The sequence below is a fragment of the Camelus ferus genome, chromosome 12 (genome assembly GCF_009834535.1).
Source record: "Camelus ferus isolate YT-003-E chromosome 12, BCGSAC_Cfer_1.0, whole genome shotgun sequence".
Taxonomy (NCBI): domain Eukaryota; kingdom Metazoa; phylum Chordata; class Mammalia; order Artiodactyla; family Camelidae; genus Camelus; species Camelus ferus.
The window spans coordinates 21,206,219-21,221,802 of record NC_045707.1 but is presented as its reverse complement, the minus strand read 5'-3'; the positions used below and the strand labels follow the sequence as shown (position 1 = coordinate 21,221,802).

The 15,584-nt window shown below is 31.7% G+C and overlaps 1 protein-coding gene across 5 annotated transcripts in view; it reads left to right on the top strand.

Annotated features, from left to right (window-relative positions):
- Positions 1-15,039, top strand: part of USP15 (ubiquitin specific peptidase 15) — a 108,950-nt gene extending 93,911 nt beyond the window's left edge. For 4 of the 5 annotated variants that reach the window (XM_006192376.2, XM_006192375.2, XM_014565752.2 and 1 more), the window contains 11 exons: positions 1,972-2,055; positions 2,146-2,240; positions 2,332-2,523; positions 3,450-3,565; positions 3,742-4,014; positions 4,414-4,484; positions 4,834-4,949; positions 5,540-5,689; positions 7,633-7,736; positions 11,045-11,133; positions 13,405-15,039. In XM_006192376.2, the coding sequence (XP_006192438.1) occupies positions 1,972-2,055; positions 2,146-2,240; positions 2,332-2,523; positions 3,450-3,565; positions 3,742-4,014; positions 4,414-4,484; positions 4,834-4,949; positions 5,540-5,689; positions 7,633-7,736; positions 11,045-11,133; positions 13,405-13,587 (1,473 nt within the window). In that variant the 3' untranslated portion in view covers positions 13,588-15,039. Of the gene's footprint in view, positions 1-1,971; positions 2,056-2,145; positions 2,241-2,331; positions 2,524-3,449; positions 3,566-3,741; positions 4,015-4,413; positions 4,485-4,817; positions 4,950-5,539; positions 5,690-7,632; positions 7,737-11,044; positions 11,134-13,404 lie in introns of those variants that run through there. The other variant, XR_004324535.1, reaches the window with a different exon arrangement.
- The last annotated feature ends 545 nt before the right edge of the window (positions 15,040-15,584 follow it).

Here is a 15,584-nt window from a genome sequence, read left to right as displayed (position 1 = left end):
TTTTAATGGAATATACAGGGAAAAGGTTTAAGAAGAAACCTGTTTTAGTATTTGGACATGTTGACCTAACATGACCTAAATCTGTGTTCACTATTGGACTTGTTGCGATTCATGAGGGAAATTTAGAAGAGATATCAATAGGCACTGAGTTTATATATGTAGACAGAGAAGAGAAGACTGTGCTTGAGGGGCAAATTGGGCGGTGAACACTGTGAAGATGGTAGTGAATATCTTACAAGGATGAGATCACCTAAGGCTAGGGTGATCTTGGGTTTTTTGGGGGGATTTTTTTGTTTTTTTTAGTTTTTTTGGGGGGGGTAATTAGTTTTATTTACTTTATTTATTTTTAGAGGAGGTACTAGGGATTGAACCCAGTACCTCCTGCATGGTAAGCATGAGCTTTACCACTTGAGCTATACCCTCCCCCTGGTGATCCTGTAATTTATCACCTTAACCAGAACTTTTTTAAAAAGAAAAAGGGCCATTATTACCATATCAGGACATTACCATTACCATACCATTATTACTATACTAGGACGGCAGGCTAATCCAGGACTGGCCAAAGCAAACTAGGCTATATTGTCAACCTAGTCTAAGGAGAGCATACAGAATCAAGAAAGCTAAGGAAAACTCTGAAGGATAACATTATAGGATCAGTTATTTCCTCAAAAGGTGTGACCAGGGCATTAGAAAATAAAATGAAGTAGTAGTGTTGTAGGGAAGGGAAAATTTTAAAGGAAGACGTGGTCAGCAGTCATGCTACAGAGAGGTCAGTAAAATAAGGACTGATAAAGATTTGATCAAATGATGGTTTTGACAGCCTTGGTAACAGGTTAAATAAAGACAGCAAAAACCAGGAGTGGATTAATAAGTGAATGGGAGGTGAGGAAGTTATGATAGCACAGACATTACTTTTAACAAGGTTATTTATAAAGCAGAGGAGAAAGGGAGATAATTTGATGAGAATTATTGGAAAACAATGAGAGACTTTTTTTTTTTGAAAGACTTCTATACATTTCATTGCTTATGTAAGAATCAAGATAAAATGAAATAAAGGATAATTGCTGGATTTATGTTCTAGAGGAAGCAGAAAAGAATAGGATTCAGAGTATAGATACCAGGGTTAGCCTTGAATGGGAAGAAGCATAACACCTGATTCTCTTTCAGTGTATCAGAAGACAAAAACCCCTTTCAGATGCGAATTTGTAGGGGGGGACATGAATTTGGAGTTTTCCTATCCGGTAACCTTTATTTCTCAGTGAAATAGGTATTCTGTTGATACTGAGGGGAGAAGTAGTGAAATAGGAAGCCGAAGGAGTGTTGAAGATTTTAATAATTATTGAGAGGAATGAGAGAAAAAGCAAATAAAGGGTACACAGAAGAATTTCTGGCTAGTGTTGAAGGGTCAGTTGAGCTTGGACACTGTGAATTTATAGCATACCAGTCTCTACAGTTGTGCAATTTACTCCAGCATATCTAAACAACTCCAACAAAGTATAGCAAGAATAAAAATTAATAACAAAGTAGTTAAAGGTTTTGCAATGAAATAATTGAAGTGATGAATTATGTGGAGTCTGGGTGGAAGGACATGGAGACAGCATGGAACTGGTAAACTGGGAGAAAACAGAGTTAAAAGGACTAGATATCTCAATGCAAGCCAAGAATAGGAAAGAATGAGTTTTCAGGAAAAGCATGTAGCAGCAGAGAGGTGGAGCAGATGATGGCAAGCAAGGTCCAAGAAGTGAAATACAGTGGAATGCAAGTGTAGGTCTTTGAACTGAGGAGTTAAGGAACAGTAAGGCTAAGATAAATCAGCCACGTGGACTTTTTCACCCAGGGCAATGGCAAGATTGGAGACAGACACTGTAAGCCAAACGCCAGGTGAATGTGAGGAAGCAACCAGGAGGTCAATCTCATCTAGTGAATACTTTTTCCAAAGTAGTAAATTGATTACAATTTTTTGTTTTTTAGTACAAAGTGGTTGTCCCCAAAATTGGAAACATACTTGATCTTTGTACAGCATTGTCTGCTTTGTCAGGAGTACCTGCAGATAAGGTAGGATGTTTCTGGATTTAAAGTATGTAATTTGGAGATTAGTTTTTCAGTGTTGTAAAACCAGTTTAATAGAAATTTATTTCTTTTTAGATGATAGTTACTGATATATACAATCATAGATTTCACAGAATATTCGCTATGGATGAAAACCTTAGTAGTATTATGGAACGGGATGATATTTATGTGTAAGTATGAAATTAATTGTGCAAAATATTGAGAAAAATTAAAAAGAAATAACAAAATTTTTAGAATTTATACTCAGTTTTATCCTTGTAGGTTTGAAATTAACATCAATAGGACAGAAGATACAGAGCATGTGATTATTCCTGTTTGCCTGAGAGAAAAATTTAGGCACTCAAGTTACACCCACCATACTGGTTCTTCACTTTTTGGTCAGCCTTTTCTTATGGCTGTACCACGAAACAATACTGAAGATAAACTCTATAATCTTCTGCTTTTGCGAATGTGGTAAGTGCCAGAGAATTCTGCATTAACAAAATAAAGTATTAAATTGTTAATAATAAAGTAAACATGCAAGGTACTATCAGAATGTAGTATAGAATATAATTAAATGTCTGTATTATCTCAGCTTTGTTTAGATAGGTAGCAATGTAACAAATCAAATTATAGTTTTACCCAGTTTCTTGATCATGTAAAACATATTACTGAGGTAATTTCAAACCCAAGAAGCATTCTTTTAGCTGTTTTACATCAAGTTTATAGTTGGAAGAAAATAGGAATTTATCATGTATGCACTCTGAAATCATAACAAATATTAGATGTTTCATTCCTTTATACACATTGCTTATACCAGTAACAAGAACTCATGCTAATAGTTTTATTTAAAAGGATAAACTTTCATCATTGATCTTTTTGTAAGGCAACCTCTTTTTTGTCTCCTAAAGCCCTAATTTGAATTATAACATAATGAAGAATGCCATTTGCTCCCTTTCTTTTATCCTTTATAGCTTGACATATTTAGTATTCTTTCTTGCATCCCTATTTCAATCACTATAAGTCCCGTAACCCATACAAAAAGATCACATTATAAACTATAAGTGATCTTAGCAGTAATATATGTATCATCTAAATTAGGATCTTTATATAATAATTTTATGTCAAGAAATTATTTGCCAAAAACTTAACATATAAAAGAAAGATGTTAAAACCCTAGAAGTAACGTATTAACTTATTTTTATAAAGAAAATCAAACACAAATTGTTGATCAGTTGCATTTATGGTACTGCATCTTGAGTTTGAATTTATCCTTGAATCCACCAAGTGACCACTGTTAATTGCATTAAAAAGTTTTATTTTAGTGAAAGAATACAAAACTTTTTTTAAGTTTTTACCTTTGTAAAACTGAGCTTGTTTGATTTCTGATTTTATTTAAGCCGGTATGTCAAAATATCTACTGAAACCGAAGAAACTGAAGGATCCCTACACTGCTGTAAGGACCAAAATATTAATGGGAATGGCCCAAATGGCGTACATGAAGAAGGCTCACCAAGTAAGGTTTCCCTGTTAAATTGTAAAAACTTTTCATTTGGGTTATTGCTGCAGAAAAAAATTAAGAAGACGAGGATTAAGGAACTAAAAAATATCTGCAAACTTGTGAAAAATAATGTTAATAAGTTTTAAATGTAGCACTGAGTTTATTTAAAGACTTCTACTATTTAATACTAGGTGAAATGGAAACAGATGAGCCAGACGATGAATCCAGCCAGGATCAAGAACTTCCCTCTGAGAATGAAAATAGTCAATCTGAAGATTCAGTTGGAGGAGATAATGATTCTGAAAATGGATTATGTACCGAGGAAACTTGCAAAGGTCAACTCACGGGACACAAAAAACGATTGTTTACATTCCAGTTCAACAACTTAGGCAATACTGATGTCAACTACATCAAAGATGATACCAGGCATATAAGATTTGATGACAGGCAGCTTAGGCTAGATGGTGAGTATTTGTGGAAAATGGTTTAAACATGAAGCTTGAGCGAAGTGTGTGTGTTTTTTTTTTTTTTTTTTTTTTTAGGTAATAACCATGGAATTCAACACTGTCATGAAAAATAACATTTACTTATCTATCTAAATTTTTTAATGAAAAGCCTTCCTTTCTAAGTATACTAAAGCACATGTCAGTGTTTATCAAATCAAGGTTGGACTTATGCTTAAGTTTTGTATCTTTTTTTAAACTCTAAAGTATTTTAATGGCTTGGAAACAGCAGTTTACCCTGATTACCTAGTGCAAGAAGAGATTCTTCTAATATTCCAGTATATACCTTAACATTAAAATATTCATTTTTGACATTAAGGCATATTAAATTTTAAAGAAAAAATATGTTTTCCACCTTAGAAAGATCTTTTCTCGCTTTGGATTGGGATCCTGATTTGAAAAAAAGATACTTTGATGAAAATGCTGCTGAGGTAAGTCATCACTCATTCCTTCTTTATTTTTCCCATGTTGATCACAATGTTCTGTTACACTCTTTTGCTTTGCCAAATATGTTTATTTTGCCAGTAACAAATTGATTATGTGCTAGAAGAGACAAGGCTTGTTGGTTTTGAAACGACTTTCTGTTTAAATTCGCTAGCTGTCCGTATAAGTGTGTATACAGGAATTATTAGAAGCATGGTGTAAGTCTCAGCTGAGATAAGCTTTATGATTTTTTTGAGAACATTTAGGAGTTTTTCATTACTATTCATAGTAATATGGTATCACTAAAATGAGTTTTGTTTCATTTGTTTTCTTAACTCAAGAAATACTTCTCTTTAGGATTTTGAAAAACATGAAAGTGTGGAATACAAACCTCCTAAAAAACCATTCGTGAAATTAAAAGATTGCATTGAGCTTTTTACAACAAAAGAAAAGCTAGGTGCTGAAGATCCCTGGTAAGAGACAAAATTAAATAATTGTTTCTAATTACTTTTTAAGGATTTATACTGAGGTATGTGCTACATCAAATTGAAAAAGTGATGTTTTAAACAATAAGCATTTCTTTTTATGAAAATAATCCACTAAGAGGGATGAAAATGTCTTTAACAGAGTTACGATAATGTTAAGCTTTAATCTTATTACTATATTTTCCATAATAGCCATTTTACTATGAATAATTAATTTTAGTTCCTTTTTCCCAAGAATTTTTAGCTGTGCAGCGATTTCAAGAGGAGCTTTTTTAGGAAACTCACAATGTTTTGTGTTGTTACTAATTCCATTAGAGTCCAGAAGTATTGAGATTTCTCTAGTACCTATGTCTCAGCAGTTTTATGATACAAACATGTCTTTTTAGCATACTAAAATGTAAATTATCTAGGCCTCCTTATTTCTTTGAATACCTATTTACCTATTTATAATAGTTAAATCTATTTTGAAAATGTATTGATGATAAAAATAACATTAGAAGTTCCTGTTAATCTGGTATATATTATTCATTACCTAATATTACCTCTAACAAGCTTTATATATTTCTCTTTATTTTTAGGTATTGTCCAAATTGTAAAGAACATCAGCAAGCCACAAAGAAATTGGATTTATGGTCCCTGCCTCCAGTACTTGTGGTACATCTAAAGCGATTTTCTTACAGTCGATACATGAGAGACAAGTTGGACACTTTAGTTGACTTTCCTATCAAGTAAGTTTTGATTGTGCTTCATAAACACTGAGCACTTCTAGCTTTTTTTAAACATTAGGTATCATTGGGCCCAAACTTCAGGGGGGGGGGTTTGTTTTATATATAGTTGACTTAAAATATATTAGTTTCAGGTATACAAAATAGTGATTTGATGTTTTTATACATTGCACACCATACAGAGTTTTTACACTATTACTGACTATATCTCCTGTGCTGTACATTAAATCCCTGTGACTTATTTCATAATGGTAATTTGTACCTCTTAGTCTCCACCTATTTCGCCTATCCCCTACCTTCTTCCCCTCTGGCAACCAACAGTTTGTTCTCTATATCTGTGAGTCTCTTTCTGTTTTGTTTTTATGTGTTCATTTGTTTTGTGTTTTACATTCCAGTTTTAGTCTTTGAATGTAGTTTTGGGTGGTTCTAACAATTTGTATTGATCAGTAATAATTTTTATTCCTTCTTAGAGATTTTTCAAAGAACAAAGAGAAAAAAAATATATAGAGTAAAACTCATTCTAAGTTACATTATCTTGGTTTCCTGGCCCTGTTTATAAATCTAAGATGCTTCATGGGATCATAGTGATTTTGTTTTTCCTAGGAATTACTTTGTCATTAATCATCAAATATTATTCCTAAATGCTTTTTTAAAAAGACTAAAGTAATATGAAAACAGAATAATGGAATTGCTTGGAAGATGATACAGTAGTGAAATAAGTCATCCCTGTTGTGTCATCCTTCAGTTTTCTTACTGCAGTGTCCAGAGCATGACATCATATTTGTAAAAATGTAAAAGAAGTCTGGAGATAGCATCTTTGTAGCCTTTTTTTTTCTTTAAGCTTTCACTAAATAGAGAATTCAGAAGGACAAAAAAGGAATATTGTATCCTGATTCATGTAGTCCAGGAAGGACCTCATCAAACGATACTCTGTGACAAGAACATGCTATTCCCATTTTGCTAAAGGAACATTGATAGTATTCTTTCATATTTCATGATATTTGTGCACCAAAGTTACTTAATATTGTTAGTAAGTAGACAAATACTGAAGGCAGGTGTCTATGCATGCAAAGGTGATTAGAAGGAAATAGATGATGCAATAATGAAAACATTCTTTGGATTGCATATTCTAGTTGGTGTTTGTAAATTTAAGATTGAAAGTGTTTTGCAATTATAGAACAAAAAATGGTTGTTTTCTCTTTAACAAAAGAAAATTATAAGCCATCAAAGTTTTCAAGAATATAGCATTTTGACAGTGTGAGTATAAGAAGAAACAAAAATAATGATAAGCTAGAACCTATTAGAGATGTATTGGAAATTTAAAATCAGTATTGCTTTTTAATGATGCAGATACAAGAAGAAAAACCAGAAATAATGAGAAGTTATAAAATGGTCATGTTCCAGTTTTAATGCATGATAAATTATTAACAGTTGTATTTCAGAGAATGTTGCCCATCAAAACCCAGAAAACAGAATAAATATTGGGTCATATTTAAATATATGCTTATTTTTAAATTATTATAAAATTGGCTAAGAAAGTTGTTTTTCACTGTCCCTTTCTTCTTTCTTAAATAAATCATTTCTGAAAATGACTTTAAAAAAATAAAAGGACCCAGATGATAAACAGTGATGTCTGTTTTTCCTCATATACTAAGAGAAAAATATTTTAGCATGAAAATGTTAATCTGAAAAACAGCAATCAGTGGAAAATTTTAAAATTCTTAACCCCTAAGAAAATTTTGCCAAAACATGAAAATTGCAAAGATAGTTCTATAATTTGTTTTATAAAGTTATTTTGCTCTCAGTAATTTCTTTAGTGAGATATGTGTGTGTGTGTGTGTATACGAGGAGTATATATAAATGAGAGTCAAACAACAATAACAGCAATAGAATTCATTACATTTAGAGAAAACATTAAAACCAACTTAATCTCTTTTTTCAAACAGTGATTTGGATATGTCGGAATTCCTAATTAATCCAAATGCAGGTCCTTGCCGCTATAATTTGATTGCTGTTTCCAACCACTATGGAGGGATGGGAGGAGGACACTGTAAGTTGACCGTTTACTTTTTTTACTAAAATCATGGTGTTTGATAACTCCAGACTTTTCCCCTTTAGATATTTATTACTTCTTAAAGGGAAAATGTGAGATGTGTCTTACATATAGTAGTTCAATAAATATTGATTAATGAATGAATCAGCTTTTGAACTTTTTTTTTTTAACTTTAGGAGTAGAGGATTGAGTTAATCATACTCCTCATTTCAAAGCACAGGAAATCCCTAGTCCATTCAGGGCTCCTGTCCTTCCCCATTCTCCTTCCCCTTCCCTTTCGAACATGTTGGACATATGTGCTCTCATAAATTGTGCATCATTGTTAATTTACATGCTTGGTACTCTGCTGTAGTTATTTATTTTCTCTCTTGACATTTAAGGTTTCTCCCTATTACTTTGTGTCAATTTAATTCATTGCTTCTAACCACTCATGATTTGTATCTACCATGTTTTGTTTCTCTACTCACTTCATGGTGGACATGCAAATTGCATTTAACTTTCTATCACCATGAGATCAGTAAACATCATTGTTTATGGTCCCCTTTGTGAGAATTTCTTTGAACTGCATACTCAGATGTAAGATTGCTGGGTTACAGAGTATTTATTTAAGTACTGTGCGATGGCGCTCCAGGGTGGTTATACCAATCTGTGCTGTCCAACTGACAGATTTTTCTGTTGAACGAGTTGCATTCTGGAATAAACCCTACTCTTTAAGTATTTTTTTTATATACCCAATTTGATTTAGTTAGCTGATTTTATTTAGGATTGTTGAAATTTAATTTATAAATTGAGAGGAGGGTATATATAGCCCAGTGGTAGAGTGCATGCTTAGTATGCATATGAGGTCCTGGGTTCAGTTCCCAGTACCTCCATTAAATAAATAAATAAGTAAATAAACCTAATTAACTCCCCCCATTAAAAAAACTAAAAAAATTAGAAAATAAAAAGCTTTTTAAAAAATTAATTCATAAGTGAAATGGTCTTACAATTTTTTGTATTATTCTTACTTTGGAATCAAGATTACAATCTAGCCTTATGATACAGGCTGGTATACTTTATTCTTTCTGTTTCCTGAAGCAGCTACTATAATACAAGAATTAACTATTCATGAAAGTCTAGTAGAATTCACCTGTAAAATTATTTGGGCTTTATAGCCATAAGTTTTTCTATTCATGTTATGCTTACTGAAGTATATTCAGTTTTCTTTTTCCAAAATGTGTACATTTTAGCATTCTCCTTTTTTCTAAACTTGTGTATGTATATATTTTCCAATTTATTAGAGAATAGTTGTTTATAATACTTTTGTGCTGTACTTTTGTCCCTTTTTTATTCTCTTCTCTCTTTTCTTTTTAATTAGTCTTCTCAGGGGTCTATCTTACCAGTCTTTTCAAAGAAGTAGCTTTCTATTTTATTAAATTTTTTTTTGTTATACATGTATGTGTTCTGTCACATTGATTTCTTCTCTTCCCTTTGGTATATTTTTCTTCTTGTTACTTTGAGTTTCCTCTTTGCTCTTTTCCTGACTTCTTGGATTGAATGCTTATTAGCTTTTTGTTTTCCTTTTTTTCCCCGCTATTGAAAGCTATAATTAAAGCTATAGGTTTCCCTTCAAATACTCCTTTATCAGTGTTCCATAAATTTTTGAAATGTGATATTCATTGTCTTTCAATTCTATGTATGTTTTTAGTTTCCTTTATGATTTTCTAATTATCCCAAGGTTATTTCATCATATGCCTTTCAAATACATGGTTTATCTTAATTTTATTACAGTTGGAGGCGCTATCTGTATTAATCCTAGGAGTTTATTAAGGCTTTCATATGGCTTAATGCATAGTCTGTTTCTTAAATGTTTGTGTGCTTGAAAAACATACATTATTCCCCATTCAAACTGAGTTCTTATATTTCTACAAGTTCATATTATCAATTATATTTGAATCATTGCTCTCTCTCTGGTTATTTTTGATATTCATTCTTTTTCTGAGAGGAATTTGTCAAAACTTTTAGCAAAGTGTTGATTTATCTGTTTTTCCTAACAGTTTTATTAGTTATTTTATTAGCTTCATTTATGTTTAAAGTGGGTAGCTCTTCTTTCTCTGTTGTTCCTTTTACCAGAATTTGACGTTCATTTTTCATTTTGTCTTTTTCTGAGAATTAAAAATATTAGTTTAGCTTTTTTTTTAAAGCTTTCTTTTGATACCATCATTTAGTCTGCAAATTCTGTGTGCCTTTTTGTTAGATTTGTCTACTATAAAACTATATTATTGTTAGATCTTGCCTTTTTATTGTCAGACTTACACTGAAATCTGTACTGAAAATACATTTATTAAATTTGTGAGTGCCGTGGTTTTGAGTTCAGATTGACAAATTTACAACCCGCCCAGGAAAGGAATAATCTTGACAAATTTATAACCCACCCAGGCTCCACCCAGGAGAACAATAATCTTGTTTAAGAAGGGTAGAACTATTTAGGAGACGTAGCCTATGAAGTGTCACTTTTTAAAAGATATGACAGCAAATAGTTGTTTTGAGGACGTTTTGCAACTTTATTTCCTAAGTTAATGGATAGTTTATACAAATCATGGGATAGGAAAGGGGGAGCTTTTTTTTTTTTAACTTAAGCAAATCTTTAAAATTCATGCAGATTAATCAATCACTTTTTACCTTTCTCTTGCTCTGTACTTTTGTTAAACACTGAAAAAGATTCTGGTGTTAAAACCACTACAAATCAATGATATAGTATTGTTGGAAAAATATTTGTCATAGAAAATTTAAATTATGGTTGGAAATTCAAACTTTGGAATCAGAGATTAAATCCTAACTGCTACCTAACAGCTGTGCTTTTGGACAGATTAAACGTCTCCTGATGCCTCACTTTCCCCATCTTTAAAATCAGAAGAATAGTAGTGATAATACATTCTTTATGAGATAATATATGTAAACTGCATAGCACAGTGCCTGGTACACAAGAAGCACTACATAAATGTTAATCACCATTTTTTATCATTAGTCTTTGTTATTCTGTGAATTAAAAAATAATAAATCTGTTCTGTTTGTCCCTAAGATGAAAAAGGTCACATATTTCAACCTATACGAAAGTATTACAGGCATCTAGATTGTAGGAAATTATTCTAAATACCTTTCATCAGTGGAATCAGTTGAATATATGATAGATACGCCTTATATAGATGATAATCATATGATTTTAATAGGTATTACTTATATAGATGATTTTAAAGTTTTCAAGGTTCCCTCCCAGGAAACCACAGATCATTTAACTCACAGAAGTGGTTATATTTTTTCATTAGATACTGCTTTCGCAAAAAATAAAGATGATGGAAAATGGTACTACTTTGATGACAGTAGTGTCTCAACTGCATCCGAAGACCAGATTGTGGTAAGTATCTCTTTATTCCTGAAAATCAAGGGATCCATTGTTTCACAAGGGGCCTATGGAATACTGTATTCTAGCAATTCTAACAGTTGAGAGACTTGCTCTAATTTAAAGAAATGTAAAATTGTCCTCTAAGTGGCAATTTGTCTTTTAAATTTACCCAGTAGTAGGAGCATAAATTGCAACATAAAAATTTTTCTGGTAGGGTTTCAACATGAAAACTGGAGTTTTCTAATGAAAATATTTAATTTTCCCCTGAAAAAATAGGCTCAGACATTCTAGATATTGACTAAAGTCAGAAAGCTAAAATAGAAAAAATAATCCTTTAAAGACTTTACCATACCCTATGACTTTTAAGGTAAAGACTTTATGACAATTATACATTTAAACTTAAAATGATATACTTAGATAAAACAAATTACAGATTTTTTAAAATTAACCCTTGTGTATTTGTTACTTTGGTATTTTCTGAATAGTAGAAAAATTAGCCAGTTACATCTGCTCACGCTTGCATCAGTTTATCAGCCACAGCTGGAGCCAAAATATTGGCAGTTTTATTATCAAATATTGAGTGATGAACAGATGACTAATATGTTCTAAGAAGAAAGCTAAGGCTTTCTTGATAAGAATTTATTTTTCTGTAAATTTTGCCTTTCTATAAATTGTATTTATAAATCACAATATTACAAAGAATGAGAAATGTAATATTTACTCATGTGGTGATATTTCCTATTCAGAGGTTTTCTGCTGATGTTGGGAGCACTGACTGCCTGACTGTTTTACTTTATTTCCCAGTTTAAATTATATATTCCTTGAGGGCAAAAACTAGCTTTTTATTTTTTTAGTTCATAATGCTTCAAAAGCCTTCAACTTAAATATTTCAACCTAATAAATTAATAAACTTCTAAGCCCAATTATTGGCATAGTTTTAATCAGTCATTGGATGAACAAATATAAAATAATTTTGAATTATTTCTCTAGATGTTTTATATTTTTATCTATGTATGTATATATATATTTATATATATAATGTACCCTTGCTTATCTCCCTATAACTATAACAAAGAACAAAAAGAGACTTGAACTTTTAATATTTTTTTAAAATGTGTATATGCCTAAGTTAAGTACATTTTCAGTTTATATTTAGTCTTCTAATTTCACATCATATCCCTCACTTTTCACTTCTATTCTCCTCTTTAATCTCCCAACCAAAACATCCTGAAGTTTCCTGCATCCTCCTCAAAGTCTGTTTGACAATACTACCCTCATCTTGCTTTCAAATAAATAATAATTCTCGTTTATATACAATATATGAATTTGATGTTACCTTACATTTTAACAATGATGATTCTTCATTTAGTCAGTAAGTATTTGAGTAGCTTCTATATATAGGACTCTGTTCTAAGCAAGGTTAAAAGACATCTGTCTCTGATTTCAAAAGGCTTATAATCTAAAGATGACAGAGAAATGAATCAACAGTTATATATGATAAGTACTATTAAATATCTTAGCTGTATAGAATGGAGACAGCTGTCTCAACTGATTTGGGGTTTAAGGAGACAGGACCAGTGCAGGGAAGTTTGCACAGAGAAAGTGGTGTTTGACCTGAGTGTGCAAATACAAATAGTAGTAAACTAGACAAAAGAAGCAAAGATAGTCTAAGCAAAGAGAAGAGTACCTACAAAAGCGGGGAGGCATAACAGTACAGCATTTAGGGGAACAGCCTGACTGAGGAAGAGGAGGAGGTATATGGCAACTGGAAGAAGAGATAGAATGCAATGGGGTATGATGGGAAAAAACTTAAATATTTTTTATGCCAAAAAGTCCAGTAGATAAGGACTCATTAAAAATACAGTGATGATTGATGGAGCAGTATCCCTAAGATGGTAAGAAAAATTAGAATCTAGAGCAAATTTGGAATGGAGCTATTGGTATTAAAAAGAAGCTTACCTTTTCTTAGAGACAGGAATGAAGGAGGCATAGAATTCTATTTCATGTTAGACTTACTAGGTTAATCTGCGAATAGTTGCATTTATTTATTTGTCCAGCTAACTTGGAAGAGAATTGAAATGTTAAATCCAGTGACCATTAATCCTTTATTTATAGAAATCATATTTAATCAATTTTAGTAACTTCCATTAGACCATGTGCATTTTTTTTAAATTTGATTTATGCCCTGTCACCACAATTGGTTAGCGGCTAAAAGTTCATATGATATTTAATGTGATCTTTGAGAGTCATAAGCATTTTAACATTCTTTGTTTGTTTTAACAGTCCAAAGCAGCATATGTACTCTTCTACCAGAGACAAGACACTTTCAGTGGAACTGGCTTTTTCCCTCTTGACCGAGAAACTAAAGGTGCTTCAGCTGCCACAGGCATCCCATTAGAAAGTGATGAAGATAGCAATGATAATGACAATGATATAGAAAACGAAAACTGTATGCACACTAACTAATGAAAGTCCTAGAAGCCATAAAAGAGAGACTTTCCTGCTGGTGGTATCTATTGAAATGATCAAGTTACCCACCACATTAAACAAAAGTCTGAGATGGGGAGTTTCAGATAACCGAATGTAAATCCTTTATCAGATTTTAACTTGTGCAGTACTTGAAGTGAAACACAATGAAAACTTTAACAGAAATTGTCTCTTAATACATTTACAGTCTTGTATTTACAAGCTAAATATATATAGGAAATCACAAATAAATCCCTTTTAAGTTTGCTGCTGTTTTGATGAATTATGTTTTCTTTAATTTTTTGGATGTGAGTTAATTGATGACAGATGTTAAATTTGTGGATATTGGTCATTTATTTTGCTCTGATAATACTGCAAGAAAACTATGGCTGGATTTAGTTTTGGATGATCTAGTTCATGTGCATTAGGCTGCCACATATCCTACTGTGATGTTTAGCTGCGGTATCAGTGTGGCATAAATACTGCAGAAATATTCTTGGAAAACCAGATTTTCAAATCTTTTCCTAGTGATCAATGTGGGCCTGTTAAAAAACCAAATCATGATATAAGAAACAACCTTGAAAACGTTACTTCCTTTTTTAGTATCATAAAAATTCCAGAATATTATCTTCATCTTACTGCTACTGTGGAAACAGGTTCTAGATTTCACACTTCATCTAAAGTCACTTTTCAGTTAAATGTAAGTATTTTTTACTGCTATTGGGATCTATTCCTTAGACTTTCAAGTTCTTTTTGACTTGCTTTTTAAAATGCATATCTTTTAATCTGGTGTTGGTCCAAAATTAAAATTTTTGCTGTCTGTTTTTCTCTACCCCATTTTTGGTAACTTGGCAACTTTTAGCTCTCCCAGATATTGTAATGTAAGGACAAACTTAATAATATTCTGTATCCATAGTAATAATTACATTGAGCTTAGATGAGAAATTTTTTTCATATACTGGCCTTTAAATCATTAATGGACAATTGGCTTTAAAGGTAGGTCTGTTAACTTTCTTTGTGTGTTCCTGATGGAATTCACCATAGCCTTACAGCTTTTCTCAGAAGGTAACTTGTTAGAAGAGAATTGGCATTTGCATGTTCCAGAGTCAGAACCTGTACAGTATATAAAGCATACAAACCTTGAATTTTATTTTAGTTCACCACATTCAAGGATCCAGGATGCCAAAAATATGTGTGAACATTTGAAACATTTTTCATTTGCTGCTTTTTCCCTCTGATCTAGTTGAAAGAATGTATTGTTAATTGGCATACAATACTGCCTTTAATAGAAAATCTAAATGCTGGGGCACATTTCACATATCGACTACCTGAGAAATTGCTTTGTGTCCCACTGTTATTAAAGCAAAAAGTATAATGTTCTTCACTTGAACTAATCAAATACAATAGATTATAAATTGTGTATTGTAAATAAAAGTTCACTCTGTGAGTGCACATTTTGGTAAATTATTTATTTATGTTAGCATTTAAAAGTAAAAAAAAAAAAAAAATGCATTTGACCAGGATAAATGAGGTATGTTGATCATGGCTTTGCTTTATACCTTGATATTAAAACTGGTTTTTCATCCTGGTATTTTAAAAGCTGCTTTGGGTTTTTCCTTTTTTTCTTTTCTTTTCTTTTTTTTTTTTTTTTTTCTCTTTTTCTTTTCTTTTTTTTTTTTTAATGTAAACTAACCTCCTGCATGACAGAGGTTAAAATTTCGTCTGCACTTGAGTTCACTTGAGTTTACATTTGAAATGTGCATGTTTATTTATACAGATTTCAATAAAGCTATTCAAGGCCTTATTTAGTCTTTTATTTCTTACTCTGAATCTTCTAATAAAAGTCCTGTTTTGTGATAGGTGACTATATGCTAGACTTTATTATCATTTAGTTACAAAGGAAAGCATGTCCAAAGCAAAACGAATCCTATTCTTAAGGACATGTTTTAAAGCTGACTTTTTAAATTTAAATATTTAGTCATTAAACAAATATTTGT